General features: G+C 32.8%; 2 protein-coding genes across 3 annotated transcripts in view; both read right to left on the bottom strand.

The window, feature by feature from the left end:
* Positions 1–246: 246 nt before the first annotated feature.
* LOC128189185 (protein unc-93 homolog A-like) lies at positions 247–14864 on the bottom strand. 2 transcript variants are annotated; one of them, XM_052860689.1, is made up of 6 exons: positions 14837–14864; positions 10206–10396; positions 6995–8157; positions 5402–5537; positions 3160–3291; positions 247–1747 (listed from the first exon to the last, which is right to left on the bottom strand). In XM_052860689.1, exons 3-6 carry the CDS (start codon positions 8126–8128, stop codon positions 1521–1523), a joined length of 1629 nt encoding a protein of 542 aa, XP_052716649.1. In that variant the 5' UTR covers positions 8129–8157; positions 10206–10396; positions 14837–14864; the 3' UTR covers positions 247–1520. The 2 variants fall into 2 exon arrangements, with proteins under 2 accessions (XP_052716649.1, XP_052716650.1); XM_052860690.1 differs by lacking the exons at positions 6995–8157; positions 14837–14864 and having other exon boundaries at positions 10206–11055.
* Positions 14865–18905: 4041 nt separating this feature from the next.
* LOC128189339 (uncharacterized protein SAV1875-like) overlaps positions 18906–22469 on the bottom strand; it is a 31167-nt gene continuing 27603 nt past the window's right edge. Inside the window, exons 4-5 of the mRNA XM_052860908.1 lie at positions 19659–19773; positions 18906–19261 (exon numbers count right to left, since the gene is read on the bottom strand). Coding sequence (XP_052716868.1) covers positions 19150–19261; positions 19659–19773 — 227 coding nt within the window. The 3' untranslated portion in view covers positions 18906–19149. The remainder of the gene's footprint in view (positions 19262–19658; positions 19774–22469) is intronic.

Raw genomic sequence — 22469 nt, 5'->3', positions numbered from 1 at the left:
CAGCATCCAACACCTAATATAGATTGTACAATTTTTATTGCCATTTTAAAATTACATGTTATTGTTTAATGACTCCAAGAAAAGGTTATGAGTTTATAAGCGTTGTTTGGTGTTTGATTTTTATCCACGTTTGGCTGTTGCGTGAATTCAACAACAATATTTTTTTTTTCGTTTATACAACTGATAAATTTGCTTTTTTGAAGTCGAATTCTTTGCATTTAGTACATAAGTGGAGAAAAAAAAATGTTCATAACGAATACGATACAATTTATTTTCCAAATAAAAATTGTATAACAAAAGCCAAACTTATTTGTATTCGTTGCATATGACGGGTTAAATCAATGAAAGCTCTAGTCCACGGAAATACAACAGGCAGCGTCCGGCTTAACATATTGTTGAGTCAACTTTAATATTTTTGAGAACTCAAATAATTTACATCTGAACAAGTTCCAAAGGCAAAATTAAAATTAGACAGTGTATATCAAAGCTCAGAGTGTATTACCTTTGCATGAAAAAAAAGAAGATTAAAATGTTTAAATATACAGCAGCACAATACTTGCTAAAAGACAAGCTTACAATAATATTGCTTATGTACGAACTGAAAAAAATTGATATTAGAAAATGTGCATTGCATAGAATGTGTGTCACTTTTGTTCTACTTATTTAGATAAAATAACATTATATTAAAATCTGCTGTTTATTTTGTTATAATCAAACGTCAACTTTAATTCAAATAGATAAAATCAACAATTCTTACATCGTTCATTGATGTCCGGTTTTGCACTTTAAGAGTTGACTATGTGTGGATTATTTCTTGATCAAATGAAACGAAAGCTACATTGAGATCATGAATTTACAGACTCAAGTCGTCAAAGATATTGTTATCGCCATGGTGATCTTCATATATAATTTGACAATTGGCTGTTCCTTCTTTGAAAGGTTCTGGTCAACAGCAAAAAAAAAAAAAAAAAAAAAAAAAAAAAAAAAAATACGTACTTTGACCCACTTTTTATCAATAAGTGATTAAATGATTTAGATATATATGCTGTCTTTAATGTTTCACACAGGTATGAAGGTAACAAACGTAGGAGAAAAATATACATAACCCTTATGCTACTTTCATACTCACATGAAACACTAAAGATAACAATTTATTCTTTAAAACAATTCGTCGATTTTCAAATGTTGATGTGTGATACATAAGTTTTAGACACAAAATTATTAAAAAAGGAATCTTTCAATCCATATATTCCTTTTTCAGAGAGTTTTACTTTTGTTTTGCTTTTAAAATGGGTTTTTATCTTTTCGATTCCTACTTGTGTATCCTACTTGCTTAGTAAACTACTGATCTACCCAGTTACGTGTAACGAATAATGTGTCACTGTCAGTTAGATTAGAATTCAGGGATTGGAATTAAAAAAAATGTATTGTAAACTGTATATGATTTTAACCAATAATCCAATCGTGATAAAGAGATTGAAACAATTATAAGAAATATAAACAAACATAAACAAATATAGTTATACGCTGAACGCTCGGTTCTCCTGCGGTGTGACTGGGTTATTGGACACCTCCATTACAAGATATCCAATGACTCCCAACACAAGTGTAGATCCGATCAAACAAACTTTGTACAGGAGACTGAGTACGATGGAGGAAAAGAAGACAACACAAAGCCCCACTCCCTGACACACCCTGTAGCAGATGACAGCCGGCTCCTTTCGCGCAGCAGACGACACCAAGATACCTTCAACAGAAAAGAGCAAGGTAATCAAAAATGCAAAAGTCAGAGACCTGACTGGTGTATTTGTTTGTTTGTTTGTTTGTTGTGTGTTTTATCTGCGGTAAAATATCTTGTATAGACATAGTATACAGTAGAATATGAGTAAAGAAAGATAACTCAATTTTTGCTGACATTAGTTATGTCATTTTATCATGGACTCTCTGAAAATTATGTCCACGATGATGAAAACTTTTGTTACATGGAGATGAAAGTTTCAAAGCTATATCCTCCGGATAAGGAACACTCAAATGTATACCGGTATAAGGAAGTCAAAAATCGGTTATTTTTTTAACATTTTGGAATCTTTCAATTTGTGGTAAAATTGAATCCCCTAACTAAACATGCCCCTTGTATCCTTTAATAACAAACACCAAGTTTTGCCAACCTTTTTAACTAATGTAAAACACAAGCTAAATCTTCATGATTTAACCTACTCCACTACAATACTCTTGTAAACTGTGTAATAAAATACCACGTAATCTTCACCACACACTATTCAAAACAGCAGATAAGCATGTATCTAACTGTCAATGATAAAAAAAAAAATTATATGTAAATTTTATCATAGAAGGCTAAAACTAAAAAACGCAGTTTCTACCAATTTATTATGCTAAAACCGCTTAATATTCGTTCCCCCTGAGAAAAGATATAGTACGCGATCTGTAATTCAATTTATCGATTGCCTGTGAATCCATTCTCGTGTAAAGTCAGATTTGATAGAAACTTTATTCTAAATGCGACTCATTTATTTCCTCACAATTCACTCCGAACGACGCAATCAATTTCCCGGAAAGGAATATTTTTTGCTGCGTATTTTACAGTATTTTGGATCGGTGCCATAAAATGGACATCAGGCAGAGATGAATTTTTTTTTCGGAGAAGTTCCCTCTGTCGACTGTTTCAACTTGTCAGATGGTATTATTAATGCCAAGGCAGAAAGGGCAGTTAAACCACTCTACATTTTGACATGATGAATGAAAAAAAATAGATGTCAAAAATTTTGAATATCTTAATATTGAAACAAATGGGATACAAGTTCCAGTAATTACGGCAACAGGTTCGACCTATCGAGACGGAACAAAATATATACTGCTTAGATAAAATGCATGATCTAAGTTACACAGATAAAAGCCTAATGTAAAATAAAATATGAAGATACAATCATCTACATGTGAGCAGAAATGCTCTTCAAAACAACAGCCGAACAAATGGCCAAATTATACAAAATGGTTGCCCCTCTGCAGCACTTAACCAACGTATGACTTATGAGATATTGCTAATTGCAAGTGTAACTCTATCAGACAAGGAAACAAATGGAGGTGATATGGAAACAATATTGGTAAAGATAGATATGGGAACTATTTGGCGGTCCTCACCTTGCACTTGCGACTGCCAAACGGCATCCACGGCTCCCCAAAGGGACATAAATCCTAGAATACTGTAAACAGAATCAGAACGAGGCTCCCAGATGTAAAGCACAAGCAGAAGACCTTGTGTGACCAGGAAACCTTCAAAGAGTTTAAATGTACATGTTATTTCATTAAAAAATTACGCGCAATTCTACAATACGTTTTAGCTCAATTTGCAGTTGATTGTATATTCACGAAAAGAAATCGACCAGTAACAGGGATTGTCGGATTTTTCTTTGGTCTCACAACATATACCCGATCAATAAGCTTCCTAAAGAAAATCTCACAGGAAACAAATTCATTTAAGCTAAGTTCCAGAGGACAGCGATCTATGATTCAATTCTAGTTATTGTAAATCTTGATTAAACCTTATGCACATGCACCCCTTTTCTTTACTTAAAGCTGCTTGGTCCGATTTTTTATCAAATTTTATGCACGCTTTTAAACGATGGTTATGCTTAGTATATGTATACTAATAGACATTGCAGTAGTTTTCCCAGTCAATTAAGCCAAATTTCAATGAAGAAAAATACGTACACATTATTGCTTACAAAACAAACGACATAAAAGGGTACCGCGTTATTTCGCCTCATGTTATATTTCACCCCTGACGACGAGGCGGGTATGGTTGTATTACGACTTTGTCATCGCTTTGAATCGCTTTGAATAAAGGTCGAAATGATCAGACAAATTACAAATAAACATGTGTACGTTTTGTTCGCTAATATTTCTGAAGTTTGTTTTCTTTACAATCGATGCAGAGCATGCGTGTTGAATGACCCGAATCATTCGGGGGACGAAACCAAATGGTTTCTTTTTCTAAACATTCCCGTGATGCATTTTAGTTTGTTTTTTCGTTTGCCCAAAGAGAAATTATTTTTATTTACTTTGAATATTTCTAACTTTGAAAGGAGATTGATTCTGCTGGTTTAAATAGGAGAAAGTCCATAACTCTCTACGATAAATGGTTTGTATGGAAAAAAAATTGATACTGTTATAACAAATAAATCGGACCAAGCAGCTTTAAATAGATAGTATGAATATGTTTAGCTTCAAAGTAGAATAATGTTAGGTCATTTGATATATGCGTCACGTGTTTGAAATTTAAATTTCGTTAGATATATAGATATACACGTAGTGCAAAATGGCACCCATAACCGGTTTTTATTATAATTTTTCTTACATTAACATATTAATATACAATTTAATTTTCACGCAAAATTGTTCTTTGCTTTGATCTTCATTTTAAAAAAAAAATGTTCATTTATCATTCAAAGAAAACAATTTTTAAACATCTTTATTCGCCAATTAGATAGAACTAATTTGCACGAGAAAATAATATGGTACATGATACATTAACGATTTAGAATCATAGTATGCTTACAGAGTTGAAGGAGTGCTGCATCCTATAATATGATGGAACGGAAAAAAAACAATGACCACTGTGCCAGATGATAATGCCAGTGCCAAGGTAATAAACTCTTCAAGCAATGTCATATCAGGTGACATATTTGAATATTCTAGATATTGCACTTTTGGCGGGAAAACGTACGTGCGGATGTTTTAGTCTTGAGAGGTATGATACACATAAAATCCATCAATTGTAGCACCTGTTTCGACGTCTGCGGATCATCATATACTGTATACTCCTATGTAACTCTGATTTTGCATATCAGTCAGAGAATCTTAACCAATTTAACCATTTAATTATGAATGAGCATGTTAACATTAGATTTATAAGGTATTTTAAATTTATTTGTATCAAGGAACTAAGCAATTGTTGTGTCACCATGTCTCCGTATTAAGAATAATCTTTTTTAGATAAACTTTTAGGCATATTTAATGAAATGTTTATATCACAAACGGCGTACCAGTGAAAATCGATATTTGTATGATAAGGATGTATATAATTCATTGGCCGTTGTTTGCATAGATATGTCATAATATATAGTGATTCATTCATGGTCTATAAAATCAATATTCATATTGTACATTTATGGCAAAATAATGAAACTGCCAACGACAGAATTTTTTGTTATATAACATTACACAATCATATTTCATTAAATTACATGAATACACAAATGCAAGTCTTTAAAACAAAAATTATTTTTCTATCTTTAATATTTGGCACCTTGTTTGTGCACTCAGTGTTGCTAACTAAGACTTATTTCATTGCGTAGATAGATTCAGTACTATATCCCGTTACCTTTCAGAACAAACACAACTGGTTTTAGTCTCTTCTGCAGTTTTTCAATGATTAACAACATGGCCAGCTGAGAGGTTCCATAGCACATCATGATGTACCCAATCATTCCCAGTCCTAATGTGTTCGTCCCGTACATCTGGAAACAAACAAAATCCTGTATTATGGTGGTTATGGTACGTAAACATTTTTTAAAGTCTGGTGGTTTCAATCTTAACAAATCCTTTCGATTATGTTGTTGTATCAAGATTATCACTAGATCAATTCAGATGACCCTTGAAGCATTCTAGGGAAAATATGAGCTCGATGATCGATTTAAAACCATGCTTTTGTAAAACTTCTGGATCTTAAGATTAATTGGTTGGTGCAGCAGACTTAAGATAAAACAAAATCAAGAAATCTGTTAACGACGCTTAATAGCAAGGGAAATCTTATTGTGGAATAAAACAGAATGTTAAACGCAAAACCAATACAAATCGTGAACTTCAGTCTCTCGAGGACCCATCCAAAGACTCTTTATTTTACGAGCAAGAACTGTTATGTGTCATGTGGGTCTCATTATTTGAACGAAACAAGTTCAGTCTACAAGACACTTAGCCCTGTTATAATCCAAAACGTTTCTGACACTTTAACGCCATTGGAATGGGTCAATGAATATTCATATAGCATCCTGATGCATTTACATCCACATCGTGCTTTTTCGTAAAATCATATAGCTGATCGGAACATGTAACCCAAATCTCTTATTTTCTAGCCTTTCTGAAAGAAAGTTTCTAGATATGTAGAATTAAATCAAATTAAAAAATTGGCTGAAATAATGAGTGTAATGAGAGAGTATTTTTCATTTTCAAGAGAAATGCAAACTTAAGATTCTTAAAAAAAAACAAATATTTAAGATATCTACATCCACAACATAATGAAATATCCATCACACAATGACAATTAGAAATGAATGGAATCTATGATGGAAAAGCAAACTTTTAGACATCAATGATGATGAAAGCACATGTACATATATTGCATCTAAGGTAATTCAGATACATATTATTTTTTGGGCAAAAACGTGCTTAATGTAATATTTTCAGAACCAGGCAAAAGGTCAACGGCATACAGAAATAAAGCTAAGCTGGAAACAACTCATATTTAGTGGTACATGCATAGATAGCAATATTTTTTATGTGAATGCGAAATAAGATACGTCATATGTTGTCTCATTGGTCCCTTATTCAATTATTTTAAGGACTATCTTTACACTACGCCTTTGGGTAGTTAGGGGTATCTGCAGTTAAATATAACAACGGGGGAACTGCAATGTTATGATGCAATATGTACAATAAATGTTATAATTTGGAAGAAGTTTAAATATTCAGCAAATAAGATTTGATTAACATAATGTTTTTGAAACCTTTATTTTAATGCACCATTTTTAGGTAATAGTGATAATTGTATTTTAAGCAATATTAAATTAATTTCGGAGCTTTTGTGTGAAAAATTTACTTGCAAAAAAATTGGCGCAGCCATATTTAGAAATTGCACAATATAAAACTAAAAAAAGCCCACTATTTTCCAATACAGTTATAAATATGCGGTGCTTACCTTCGTGACGTCACTAATAACAATGGCTTGCTGCATACCAGTAAATGTCATCAATAAACCAAGCATGAGAAATGTCTTTGTTCGAAAAAAGCTCGAAACATCGCAGATTTTATCCCAAAATGGTGTTTTTCTTTTGTTTATAATTATGTCTGGCTTCCTCAGGCAGCATCCTATTAGAATGACTGAACAACATGCCAGACACAAGTAAAACAACTTTAAGATTTGCAAATAATCCAGCTTTTCAAAATCCTCCGCAAAATAACGCATAAATTTCTGGCCGAAATCTCCGTCGTAAGTCACGTGGAACTCTTCTTGACACATAGAAGAGTTATTACATATGGTTATATGGTTTTTCTCGGTGGGAATTTTGGCATGACTGTAATTATCATCAAATCTTAGAGTAATGCTTTGCATTAAATTTCCAAGAATCTGTGCAGTATGGCAAAACACGACAAAAACGCTCTGAAATTGATGAATCGAACGTTCTATCCTAATTCCTGTTATAGTTGAATAACTCGTTCCGTAGCTTCCAATTAAAAGTTCTTGAACCGACCACAAAGGGGCCTGAAAAAATCCGAAAAGCACTGACATCGGCAAAAGCGTCCAAAATGAGGGAAACAGGTTAGATGTCACAAAGAATACATGTGAAATCAAGGAAAGTAAAATTAACCCTTTCGGTCGAGCATTTTGTACCAACCACGGCGAAATCATGCAACCAATTACAAAACTTCCATATATAAGTCCTAGTGAAATTGTGCCAAGATAATAGTCTGAAAATATACTGGTTTGAATGTTTCGAAGCGGCAAGAAGGACATAAAAGCCAACATTAGTCCTGTGCACAGAGCGACAAAATTTTTCCAAACGGAACCTTTAGTGTGCGTTTTCGGTGGCCCCATGTTTAGGTTTTCCGGTGTTCCGTCAGTACTGCGAAGCCGCTTTAATTCCTTCCATTCTTCGCTGAGACTAGTGGGTCTCTCCGCCCGATATGACGTCACCTGGTCGTCTGCTTTAGACGACATTGAATTATCACTGACATTCTTTTCTCTCTGTCGGCCCCAGAGCATGGCTCTCATCTCGGCGTGAGAAACAACGTCGGTGATTTGGTCTTCGTCTTCGCTCTCCTTCGCCATCATTTTTGTTTTCAAAATTTACACACTGACCTCTGCAACAGAAATTTAAATTTAAATGTTACTTACTTTGTAGATTACATCAACAATAACCCAAGTAATTATATCACTGATAACGAATGGATACCATCGGACGCGGTTATCGGGAAACTAACAAATTCCATACTCGAACATTTTTGTGTGTCTGCTGCAGCAATCAATACAACGCTACAGTTTTATGCTTTTGAAACCGGGAGATCTGAGATCTATGACGGCCATTTTCACTATGAAACTCATTGATTGAACAGTTCTGCAATTAATGTTGCTTTGGATCCTCTATTAAATGGTTATGGAAAATTAGTTTGCGGTTCACATGTAGCATGGTATTTTGGCATTTTCATTGTTATTTCAATTGTGAGGAAAAGGCCTAAGGTCAATCAAGAGATATTCGATAATAACTTTCCATTACAGTAACTATAAAATAACAAAATTAATATCAAAGTGTGTGTCTAATTTGATTCTATAATGTCTTCCATTAGCAATGAATTATGTGCTCCGAGTATAGGATTAAATAACTAATATCGATGACTTAATCCTTCACACCTACTTGTAGTCCAATTTATATCGATTCTAATCTGCAAGTACACAAGTTTGCAGGTAAATGGAGTCCCAAAGAATGCCCAAAATCTAGAGATCCTCGGCAATTCTTAATCAAATTTTCATGATTTCAATCAAGCATCGTGCAGACTTCCTAAGGGGAACTCTTCCTTTTTTATGCGGCAGCGCAGGATCATCATCTTTGCATGTCGTGGGGAAAACAAAACAGTAGATCGGGCAAGTCAGATTTATTGATTCAATGCAAAATGTTAACGAACAGAAATCCCAGAGGAGAAACGGTTTTAACTATGGCGATTGGTACTTCTCGAACCACGCCATATTCAGGGTGTTGAACTCTGACACAAATAATGTTAAGGTGGGCAAATTGTGACGTCACTCAAGAGATTTCTGGTGTGATAGTACGACACGTAAAGGACAGGAAAGAAGGAAAATTCCAAAATTACCATACGGACAAGTTCCAGTTTGATATTGTGGATCTGGACAAGATCTGTCATTTGCATCGCGATGGGATCGAATGCTAATAAGATATATTGACTAACAAATGGAAAACTGACAGCCAAATGTAGCCCCAGACGGGAAAGAAGCCTTAACGTGTAATGTTTCATCATTTTTTATCTCTCTGTGTGAGACAACCAGAGAAATCTCATTATGCTGTCAAAGCTCTAGGTTCATACAAAAATCGCCTCGTTCATATAACACAACTATAAGCTAGATATAATAATGGAAGAAATGGAGCTTAAAATTGAATGGGATGTTCTTGTATACATGTATAATTATTCACCGTTTCAATAAATCCACAAAAAGCGACTGAGTACCACAGATTCATCATATGGTCATAAAGCCCATATAAGGGTGTTTTTATTTAATTTATAAAAGTCCGTGTCTATTTAGAGGGTTTATCAAAAATCTAAATACAAAAAGTGTATAAGGTAAAAAATAATCAAGCCAAAGTCTTAATTACATTCTTGTGTTTTCAAGCAAGTTAATGTTTCACATCCTGTTTCCTTGTTGCTTTAAAAGCTGCATACAAAATAATACGTGTTTGAAATTATGTTTGCTGTTGCATAGTAGTTTAACTAAAAGTAAAATCAAAATGATGACAACTTGTTTGAATAAACTTTGAATTTACTAGAACATGCACTAGCTTTCGGTCCTATTCTCATGCTGCAACATTTTTGCTAGCGTTGATCTAAAAATAGAAACCACAATACGTTTCGATGTTAACACAAGATTACGTAAATTCTTTGAAACGCCCCATATTGTAGGTAATTTAAACGAAATAACAATTACTTATATTTTATCAGCTCTTTATATTAATACGTTATCACACACGCTAATCAGTTTAGTTTCCTTCTTTTACAAAACATCGAACACAAATGCATGCTCTCTCTCTCTCTCTCTCTCTCTCTCTCTCTCTCTCTCTCTCTCTCTCTCTCTCTCTCTCCGATTTTTCCAATATTTAAAGCATGATAATTGAAACACTTACTTTTATCAATCTTATTTTAACGAGTCCCTCATATACAGTGGACCGGTAAGCCATCCATTGCTACACAGTGCAGTGTTTTGAGAGATACAGCTTTCCGAGGAGGTACTTCCGCACCGTGACTCACACAAGTCTTCCCCTCGTTAGTCGCTGGATCTCTGGATGTGTAGCCCGATCACTCCTCCTGCAGTGATCTAGAGCACACAAAAAAAATCATAAAACCCGGAGAGATCATTAAAGTTGGCTTGAATCGATATATTGATCCGTGCCAGGTAGCTGGATGCTTCCAGGTTGTACTGTTGAAATGTTAGAGATGATACTTAAATTAGGAGAATGAAGTTGTCAAAAGGAATGGGTAAATACTTGCGTATTTGATATGCTGCATCATTATTACAGGTAGGGCAGGTGATGCAATGGAGGAAATACAGAAACTTTCAATGTAAAAACGGAATGAGGTTTTTGGCATAAATGCGATCAGAAAATGTTTCCAACAAGTTCAGAACAAATTATACTTACATGTAAGGCTTAGATTGTGATTAATAAAATAAAAAGACAAGTATGTATGTATCTTAATAAAAACCTTGACACGGTAATAAAGCCAGCTTAAATTAATTATAGATCAATATTGGAGGCTATGTATGTATTTTTTTGAGAGGAAATAGTCGATAGTCCTTTGTAACATGTTAAACAACAGCCTTGTCGAGTGCTGTGTTTTCTTTGTTGATTCATTCCTTCGATATTATACCAGTTTTCATGATATGAAAATATTGTATACAGGGTTTAATATTTTCGCCCCGCGTTTTTCGCTTTTCTACAGTTGCAAACGGTTTCGCCCCGTTTTGAAGCCGCTCAGACACATTTATAAGCAGATAAAACTGTAAATATTTGTATGAAAGAATTAAGATTGCCTAATAGGGCAAAAGGGGCAAAAAAGAAACTGGACGACCGAATATTTCCTGGCATACGAAATTCGGTTCTTTCTCTCGGTCGTTCTTTCGTTCTCATTATTTTCATGGAGATTGTCATATTAGACATGTGTTGATTTAAGATAATTTATCTTATAATGTGAATATTTATTTTAATTCATTAACTGCTGATGCGAACGTGGCAATGCATAAGCATTGAAGTCGATATTCGTTATGCGTGTACATGAATTTGTTACACAATGTACCGTATTACATCATGCATCTTGACTGCACAATATTGTTGAACGCAAACAAGTAATACAAAAACATAAAAAAAAACTGGCTAGGTAAAATTATTGTAATAAAATGCTGTTTCCACCAGTCTCTAAGAGTAACAGAAATAGTAACTTTGACAATAATTTAATTCTTCCCTTGCATGGCATCAGGGGGAGCATATAGCTGGGGAACACATTAAGAAATTTAAGTGTTACTATATGCCAAACACCTTCGAAGTTCTCACTGTGATAATTATTACTGACAATACATTATTCTATAGGTTAGGAACTTATGAAACTGCAATATTTTTTATTTCACCGATATACAAATTCTTAATTCCAGGCGAAAATATTTAAGCGTTGTAACCATACGCAGTAATATTGTTAAAAAGTGAAAATATCTTGTGTCTTTTTGGTATTTTCGAGAAAATTTATATTTTCTCTCATGAACACTATGTATGCCATACTGACTTACTTCTGTGTGTATTATCTGACAATAAGGTTTGCCTACTAGATGTGTACAACAGAAAGGCCAAGTCCACATGTTAAGTGCACTTTCTTATCGATCTTCATTATTAAATTAGGCCATAACAATATATAAAAATGATCTGTTTGAACTAGTTTGTTGTTGTTAATTTCTTTTAAAGTCAGCAATTATATACCAACTCTTTCGTTTCAATTTCTAATGCTTCAGCAATAACTTACCAATTATTCATACGAGACAATATCCTGTTCAAGGACGCGCCGAGTCAATGTACATAATGTAGGAAATAAAAGCTTTTATCAGGAACAAAACAGTTTTATTCTTTCTAAATAGATATTAGGGGAAGAACCGTCATTTGTCGTTTTTAACAAACGTAATATGTAACATTTTCTAGGATTTGATTTGCCGAGAGCATTGGAGATGTTTGGTCAGGTGCTCTTTAACCTTTCCCTGGATTTCAGATGGAAAGGACCCAATACATTTTCGTGTTTAGTCTCCAATTTTTTCTTGACCGCATTTTTACTTAACACATAAACTTCAAGCAGGCAGCTCTTCCATCAAATATAAGACTCGTTCTACCATCACGTGAATACTTGTGTTTATTTTCAAAAGACTTTACTAACACCTTTTCATGGAAATTTTAAAATTTACGTTCAGAATCTTTGCCGTATTTTATGAAGCGTTACTAGTGGGCTTATCATTAAAAGTTTTTCATTTCTACCTACGATTTTCATTTTCAAGAGGAAATAGATCGAACACACAATTAATTGATTTACATATATTAACATCTACCATGTATAATTTCCTCTTTTTCTTACGGAAAAATATAGTCAATTCATAGCTCTATAGAAACAGCCAAACTGAAATTTACAAGCCCCATTTATCGATTGGTCGATATCTACAGCGGCTGAAAGTGACAGGACTGAAATTGACACGCCTTGTTTATCGATTGGTCTGAATCTACAGCGACCTAAGTAAACTCACGGACTGCACGAAATAATCATGATGATGCCAGACTCAAAGTCTCACAAGCGACGATTTGGATGTTTCTTTTAGCTAACGTACTTATGTACATTAACAGTAATTTAGTGAATTTTACTAACTTTTCATAATCAATTTATTAATTAGTTAAAGAAAGATGTTAATATAAACAATAAAATGCTTTCTTTGATGATTCATGCGGGTTATGAAGGTAGCGATCATTGCAGGAAAAATTAACATAACCCACTTACGCGGGAAGGAGGAAAGTTTGGTTTTTCCCTTTTAACCTTTTGGTTGACCCTGCAAAGGGAAGCAACTTTTGCAAAGTGTGGATTGGTCTATTATATTACACATCAAATGAGACCGGCCAAGTTTTAAGGTCTGAAATTCCCTATTTGTAGTCAAAACAATTTTTCTCATTTCATTTAAAATAAACATACAGTAATCTCATATTAAACAATTGAGAGTCGGTATTCGTCCCTGTTTTGTGAAATCGTATTTTTAAAAAAATAATCTTTTTTGATCCATCGAAAAAATATTGGTATTTCGATGAACCTTCACTGTTTGTCATTGGATAATGCATTCTCATCTGTTTTATAAACTAAACTAAACTAAACATGGAAAGTCATCATAGTCTATCAGTGATTCCTACATTGTAAAAAAAAATACCCTTTTCTTTCCATAATCTTTACTATCGTTTGTTCCTTTGTCTCTGATGTGTAATCGTGACTCAAAACTTCGTAAGAACTTAGATCCACACCTTTAAAGTTGTTTGAATTTAAAGGGACTTGGACACGTTTTGACTTAAAATTTTCAAATTTTATTTTTCCATTTTCAATGTTTTTGCTGATAAATATAGAAGTTTATAATGCTATGTCGAAATTTGAAAGTCAAATATCAAATTTTAAGCAAGATACAGAGTTCATAGTTCTTTGTTTTGTAAACAAAGCTCAATATTGTCATTTTTTTTTTTACACATGTGTTGTATTGGTGTAAGTATCGATCAAATGTAACTTTCTTTTGTTAATAATAGTATTTAGGAAGATGTTGAATTAGTTTAACTTGTTTTTTACACGTCTTTTTGTCTAAGAAATGCTAATTTTCTACATTACATTTTTGGTAAACAACTATAAGACTCGAGCTTTGTTTAGTACATAACAACCAATTATTACCTCTGTATCTCGCTTATAACTTGACTTTAACATTCAATATTTTGGTCAATCATTTAAAATGCACCAGTTAATCATTTTATACATAAAAAATCAAAATGAAATTTTTGATCTTGAATCGTGTCCAAGTTCCTTTAAAGAACTGCGATAACGATTTAATGTTTCTCATTTATGTCGGGATCGAAATTAAAAATGACTAATCTAAAAAATTATAACCTCACTACATGTATTTGAATATGACAAATTGATCACTATTAGGTATTGATCACTATTAGGTATTCACTATATCTTCTTATTTTTTTAGACTTCTTTTAATAAAAATGATTTAATAATTTGGAATCTACAATATCTTAAGATGTTTTCAAAGTAATCTCACAAATTGTAGCATTGTTGTTCTTGAGAAAGTTTTAAAACATTTTCCTTATACATATTTCTTTAACCCCTCTTGCGGCGCCAGTATTAGTCCGTGGGTCACGATTTTAAAAATTTAGAATCTACACTATCTTAGAATGCTTGTATAGTAATATCACAAATTGTAGCATTGTAGTTTTTGAGAAGGTTTTGAAACATTAACTCTACTTGTAAAAAAATAGCGTATTCGTGTAATTATAATAAAATATCTTTGGACCAGTACTTTGTTGTCATTTGAATAACAACATAATTCTAATATCGATAAATGAAAGAAGTTTTAATCGACAAAATATTTGATGACTCAAACAAACGACATGACCCAATTTGTAGACCATTTCGTGGTAAAAAAAAATATTTTATACATTACTTATTCAACACATATATTACACTTAAAGAATCTTTTACTTACGCAATTGCAGAAAAAGATACAAGATATGATACTGTTACTATGAACGCAACTGTTTTAAAAGGTATTTGCATTCATTCCAAACCGAAAGTGGAAAACCCATACTCTCGGGTCTTCCGGCAACGCTCGAAAACACACCTCGATTGTATTGTATAGGCGTCCATGACAACCACCTTTGTATCAAACTTGATATAAATACAACACACTTAACTATATGTTGATATGTGCGCTACACTTAATTTTTTTTTAATAAATGATATACATGAACCCTAAAATATTCCATAGAAATGGCATACAAGGCTGCCTAGCCGATTCTTAATTTAAAGGAATGCGACTTCATTTTGTATACAAGTTTAGCCTTTAAAAAAAAGCTTATATTATCGTCTTTAGAGCAATCTCTTAACAGAAATAAGATATCAAAGACAATAAGTGCAACAAGTTTTGTAAATTATGAATGTATCCTTTTCTACATTTTTCAACTTGTAATTTTACTATATATCTTTCATTATTTTTCCAAAAGAATTTCAGTCTCCGCAATGTAGATTAATATTTCTCAATTTTATGTGAAACTTTCTACATCTTGGCTTTCAACAAGGGATGTCAACTGGTACTCGACTATCGCTCGGTCACGCCGACCATCGACTAAAATTTTCTTAGTCGATTACTCGTTATATAGTGAAGAAAGAAATTCAAAACATTTTTTTCTTTATAACGCCGCAATTTTGGGGCTTCGAGTAAAAAAAGGCTTTTCTTTTCTCGGTATTTTTAATCACGTTACACGGGTGTAACCAGTAAATATATTCACTTTGCGTAATCATTCACTGTTATTTCATTGCAAGTATATACTTTGATGCAAACTCCCTCTGACTTGGATCCGCCAAAGCGTGTCCACTACTACAAAATAAGCAGTTACTCTGGCGCAAGCGTTCCGTAGTTTATTGGCGAAATGTCATAATTTTTACGTATAGATTTTATGTTACCCCTTTATTAATCTACGAGCGCACAGTTAAACCTCAATTCAATAGCGGTATCAACTCCCCCCCCCCCCCCCCCCCCCCCGATAGTAAAAACTGCAGCTGATCTCGAACATATAAAACCTACAGATCACTGTCCATTAATTGGAAACCAAAACGAGCTAACTCTTATTTTAGAAGCTATGCTAAAGACAAAATTAATCAAATAAGAATTGATTTCGTATGAGTTTAAAAACTAGCCATCCAAAAAACACACCGTGTCACACACATTAAATAGCGATGCTACGTGTATATCCTGTGGGAAGCTTGTTGCATTGGGGGGATATAAAGAACAAAACTTAAAGATCGTTATCCAATAAATGAAATAATAAAATTTTGTCTTTAATTTTAAAATCATTTTACATTTGTATTTCTATCTTAAAATCTCATTCCTGAGAGGGCTCGATGGCTGTGACCATTTTTAGACTTTATTGATCTCCTTTATGTAGAAAAAGAGCTCTATCTATACTACTGTATCAAAATAATAGGCTCGAATTTTTGGGCTTTAATACCGAAAAATCGGAAGAGTACTGTCTTTTGTTTTATATATTTTAAACATCATTGGTACTTGAAGATTACCAATTTGTTTTTATTTTTTCTCAATCAAGCTGCCTTAATTAATAATCAAGGAAAATTCCTTTAAAATACATGTATCCGGAAATCATCTGAATTTTTTTGGATTATACAATCTTGCGCATGCGCATTACATTCACGCTAATTCACAGGAGGCTCTTTAGTTTATGTTTCCACAATATCACAGTTGCATGGAAAAGCTCAGAAACGATAATACAAATACGTGGAAATCATTGAAAATTTGTCACATATTCTGTTCATCAAGGGAAATACGGGAGATAACTCTCAGTGCATTTAATATGAAAAATCCCTGAGTTCGAATGTTAGCATGGTGTGTTAATTCGAAGCGAGTAAAAACGTTGGCGTGAAAAAGTGTTTAATGCTTCATTAATATGAATTAAAGATTTAGATGAAAGGTATTTACAACATTAAAATGGTTTGGTATGAATAATTTAACTGTTATTTTCAATATAGCTTCTTTAATTTAATCCAAAATCGTTTCAGAGCAATCCTGTAATTTTTTGCTACATTAAGGGTATATGAGAGGCATTTTGACTGTTGTGAAGGCCTGTTCCGAGACACAGTTAGATCATTCTAACGAAGCAGAGTGTGGTGAAATTAATAGCATTATTGTAGACTGAAAGCTTGGTCAGTATGTAAATGTCAACAATACATTGTATGTTGTGTCGATGATCTATTTCGTAAATGTCCGATATCATATGCGATTCCAACCCGTGCATGCACGGGTCAAATTCTAGTAGATGTGTAAAAATATAGAAAATACCGAAAATTTGAAAAGACTAATTATTAATTATTAATTAATAATTAATTTTCTTCACTAAATGATAGTTTATAGTTAAATCATATCTTAAAATTCCAGGTAGATCAGGTGGTTAATTTGTTGACCATCCAGCCTCCTTATATCATAATTGAATACTACACAAGTTTTACAAGGAGTGCCAAATGCATTCCGCCTCCTTAAAATAAGTCGTGCATTCTTTTATGTACAATTATCTTATAAGAGATAGAAATATTCAAAATGAGTGCATATTTTCGTGTTCACTATAATAACTAATAAGATATTTATGGTTTTGCTAGATCTAAGTCTCTTTGTTGATGACTTCAGTGGATCAGAATTTACACCTACATGTAACGATAAATAAATCGACTTTACCACCATAAAATGAAGGGGAAAAAAAAACCCGATATCGGAAAAGTGGAAAACGAACACTTCATCTAGGCGGTGCAACTAACATAGGGGAGAGGAATGTCATAAAAGATTAATACCCCAGTCTATATTACTCCCAAAAGATAACTATAATGAGCGATCTGTAGAATTGTAACAGCATTAACTGGATAGGTATTTAATCATTAAGTAGTCAGACTCATGCAGTAAACAAATCATAAGACAATGAACTGAGTGTGTTATCAAGAGCATGTCATTTCCTGTTTGTGTTTATCATACTTAAAAACAAGCAGTTAGTAGTGGTAATGTAGTTGTCTTTTACGGTGTTCCGATGGGGCCATTTCGACATTCGTACTTAATTTTGCCTTTAGGGCGAAGATACGAGAGTGCGAAGTTGCGAGGGCAAAACTGCGAAGATGTGATGGCGAAGCGTTAAGATGCTAAGGCAAAAGTGCGAAGTTGCGAAAGCGAAGGAGCGATACAAGTATCGATTCTTCGCCTTCACACTCTTGCCTTTGCACTTTCGCCTTCGCCTATTATGTTTGTTTTGCTCTCTATGGTTTAAAGATAATTTTAACTCCGCGGCAGAAGACGAAATTTTGATAGCGCCGTTTTGACGTATTTGAAAGGACATTAAGCAGTTTTTTCGTCAGAGCTTGAAAAGACTAACAAAACTTGGCGAATTCAGTCAAACTTTACAGCACATATTGCTGTTCTTCCAAGCAATATATAAGTAGAGGATGATTAGATGATACCAATGGGAAACACAAAATATTATATTTACATCCACCAAGTATGAGTCCCTCTATTTCTTATGAAAATTGATTGTAATTGTAAGCTCTGTAAAATCTGACATAACTGAAATCTACACGCCCCGTTTATCGATTTCTTGAAACCTTCATCGACCTAAGAAAAATCACGGACTGCACGAAACAATCGTGATGATGTCAGACTATAATTCCCATAGAAGTCAATTCAAATGGCCATTTCTTTTATCTATCTTACTGATGAACATTAACAATAAATTAATTTTACATACTCTTTACGATCAATTTGAAAGATGTAAATATAAACAATAAAATGCTATCTTTGATGATTGATGCGGGTTATCAAAGAAGCGATCATTGCATTAAAAAAAACCACATTACCCGCTATTTTTTCTGCAATGTCGCCGCTTCATTTCTTGCATGGTTCACAAAAGAAAGCATTTCATTGTTAGTAAGTAAACACACTCTCAGTTACTTTAAAGATAAAAACTATTTAATTTTTTTGTAAATTATTTTAACTCAATTTCAAGTAATTAAACTTCTCAATTTATTTGATAACACAGCTTCTTCAAAACTTCCATTTCGTTAACTTTTACTACATGTATACAATGCTAATTTATTTCTTGTAAACTTAACACCTTCCTTTCTCACGTATCTCCAAACGTGAAAAACTATAAACTGATGTCTATTTCTGCTGGTTTCCTATCATAACAGAATTACTCAGAAAGCGACTTTGTTGTGGAAAGTATGTCTGAGAATTTCTGGTTGATGTGGGTGTTATTTCTTAAGCTGGGCGATGATAGCCTTGCAGAAATCAGGTAAATCTTTCGGTAGGCGAGAAGTGATTAAGTTCCCATCGACAACCACAGGTGAATCTTCGTATATGCCTCTACAGAACCAAAAAAAGGTATAGTACCATATTAATTAATATATAAAGTTAACACATGGAATTGCATGCAAAATTTTATCCCATAATGTTTCACTGTGTTCTGTTGTATTAAGACCTATTGTAGAATACATGCTTACATAAAATCTAAATATTAATAATCAATTTCATATAGTAAAAACAATACTATAATTAGAACTTTAAATCAATCGCTTCATTTATTAGGGTCATGATTAATGGAGATAGCATCTTTATAAATGCATTTATAACATATATAACTTTGATAGATGTTAAGATGAGAAATTGGTCCAGCTTGTTTTAAGAATCGAGAAGTCGGCGATAATTTATTACTAAGTTTCATTTGTTGATCAGTTTTTGTTCATGCATGTATTTCAATTACCCTGCATTTTCGACGTCATCTTTTATAGCAACAAAACAGGTCAGTTTTTTCCCTTTCAGAATCTTTGCTGAGCAGAACATCCAAGCCCCGTGACAGATCGCTGCAGTAGGTTTACCTGTGTTACATTGAAAAAAAAAACAAATGAAAGTACAATATATGTATAACTAGTGGGTATTGTTTTCTGTCGAAGTATATTTTAATCAAGGACGAGAATGTTTTTTTTTCTTATTTGACCTTGAAAAAAATATTTGTCCTAGGTCAAAATTTTTTATAGGTTCCATCTAGGTTACTTACTATCTATCTGTGATACAAGTTTAAAGTCTGTATGTTTAAGGAATCTCATGTTATGATTAAAATATTTTTTAGAAAATGAATGAACTTGAGACAGAAGATTGGTCAAGGTAAAAAATTATGGTGCTTTGCACTCTTACTCAATACCATCTATCTATGTTTTAGGTTTGAACTCTTAATGTCAAAAGGTATCTAAGTTACCACCCAGACAAAATTTTATTATATTTTCTTCATTTGACCTTGAGTAAAACAAGGTCAAGATCAAATATTAATTAAAGGTACACCTCAGTGTATTATTATTGTTCTTTGTTTAAAGTTTGAAGTCCTTCTGTCAAAGTATATTCAAGAGATGAAGTTTATTTCTAATTTGACCTTGAAATAAAATTTTTTGGTCAAGGTAAAAAATTTTGATGGGGTTCATTTAGGTTATATACCATCTATCTATGATACAAGTTAAAAGTCTGTATGTTGAAGGAGTCTTGTGTTATGGTCGGGACAATATTTTTTAGAAAATGTTTGACCTTGAAGAACACGATAGGTCAAGGTCAAAAATTGTTTAGGCATGAACTCTTTCTCAATACCATCTAACTTTGTTTTAAGTGTGAAGTCTTAATGTCAAAAGGTATTTAAGTTATGACCCAGACAAAATTTTATTATTTTTTCTTAATTTGACCTTGAATAAAACAAGGTAAAGGTCAAATATTAATCAAAAGTACACCTCAGTGTATTATTATTGTTCTTTGTGTAAAGTTTGAAGTCCTTCTGTCATAGATTATTTAGAAGGTGAACAATGAAGTTTTTTTCTAATTTGACCTTGAAATAAATTTTTTAGGTCAAGGTAAAAAATGTTGGTAAGGTTCAACTAGACTATATACCATCTATCTATATTACAAGTTAAAAGTTTGTATGTATAAGGAGTCTTGTGTTATGGTCCGGACTATATTTTTTATAAAACGCTTGACCTTGAAAAACAAAATAAGTCAAGGTCAAAAATTTTGTTTGGGTGCACTCTTTCCCAGTACCATCTACCTGTGTTTCAAGTTTGAAGTCTTAATGTCAAAGGTTATTTAAGTTACGGCCTGGACAAATTTGGATGAAGAAGAATAAGAAGAAAGTCGACAAAACAATATGTCTCCCCTTTGAAAGGGGAGACATAATAATCAAAATTCATGTGGTATAATTTTGAAATTAAAAATTGATTTACAGAATATTTTGCAGCAAGGACAGTCAACGTCAACTTAAGGTTCTGAACTTTTGATATATTACTTTTACAATTATCATCATTAAAGTCTTACATTCATTCAAACTTACTAATATACAACATGCTTAAGCAGTCAACATCGTTTTCCAGTAAACAAAGCAATTGCGCTACTGACATATTCCATGATCTGCTTTGCTGCATTATGATAAGTTTACCAACAGGACAATTGTAGTTTATTAGAAGCCATCATTGCTGGAAAACAATAACTACTTGCACATTCTATTGGAAGCAATTCGTTGGATTTATGAATGTAACCACAGAATTGTTGCAAAAAATGGTGCAATAGTGTAAAAGTTTAAGAAAGGGGTATGGTCATGATTTAAGTCAAAAATCATTTTTCCAATTTTAATGTCTACAATGCTTTAGTACTAAGGCATTTTTAATAGGCAACCAATGTTTGAATGTCATTCGTTGAGTTATAAACGAGTGACAGAGCTTACAGTTCTTTGTTAAGTAAACAAAGCTTTTGTTTACATTTTTTAAAAATGTTGAAGTGAAAATTTCAGTTTTAAACATATATTGAATGTGCTAAACGTTAAGAAGTGTTTTTTATGCTTAAAATGAATAAGAACATAGTCAAATCAGTTTAAAATGATGGTATATTGAACTTATGTTTATATATTTGCATTTCCATTGTTCTTTCCCACTGGAAATCCATACGGAGGAACTGCAATTATTTTTCTATAATCGCGCACCATTGCTCTGTCTGTATACTATGAAGTCATAAAGGTGTGATGTCATATACTTTTCCAAGACGTTATAGATTAAAACCACTATACGAAACTTAATTTTCTCCAATCCATAAAATTGATGTATTCAATTAAAACATGTCTTACAATAACATTTTAAACGAATTACTGTTATAATATATCATTGATAATGTTAACAAATTAATGTTAATTAAAAAGATACATTACAGTCTGAATGATTATTTTTGATGCAATAGCTAATGTCAAGGTCTAGGCTAAAACAGGGTATTTGCAAGGGGTAAAATGCAAATATAAGTAATAAACAACGTTTCTTTAGTGAACATGGCGTATTTTCCATGATGCGCTAGCGCGCATCATGAAATATGCCAGCAGAGCAGTTGCTATTCATAACGCCATGTTCACTAAATAACGTTGTTTATTTCTTAAATAATTCATTTTTGTACATAAACATTATTTACAAAATATCTTGCAATCAAGCTCGACATCTTCAAATTAATAATTCAATGCTTTATAATTTGAGCGCATGTTTCATAACTCGCTGGGTATACA

The sequence above is a fragment of the Crassostrea angulata genome, chromosome 6 (genome assembly GCF_025612915.1).
Source record: "Crassostrea angulata isolate pt1a10 chromosome 6, ASM2561291v2, whole genome shotgun sequence".
Lineage (NCBI taxonomy): Eukaryota > Metazoa > Mollusca > Bivalvia > Ostreida > Ostreidae > Magallana > Magallana angulata.
This window is presented reverse-complemented; position numbering and strand designations above follow the sequence as displayed.

What these genes read in the sequence shown, in the direction of transcription:
- LOC128189185 (XM_052860689.1), bottom strand. Translation starts at nt 8,128, where the DNA reads ATGATGGCGAAGGAGAGCGAAGACGAAGACCAAATCACCGACGTTGTT. An exon ending in TTATTAGTGACGTCACGAAG is followed by an intron (nt 5,538 to 6,994) that starts GTAAGCACCGCA and finishes GTTTGTTTCCAG; the next exon opens with ATGTACGGGACGAACACATT. An exon ending in TTGGCAGTCGCAAGTGCAAG is followed by an intron (nt 1,748 to 3,159) that starts GTGAGGACCGCC and finishes TTTCTGTTGAAG; the next exon opens with GTATCTTGGTGTCGTCTGCT.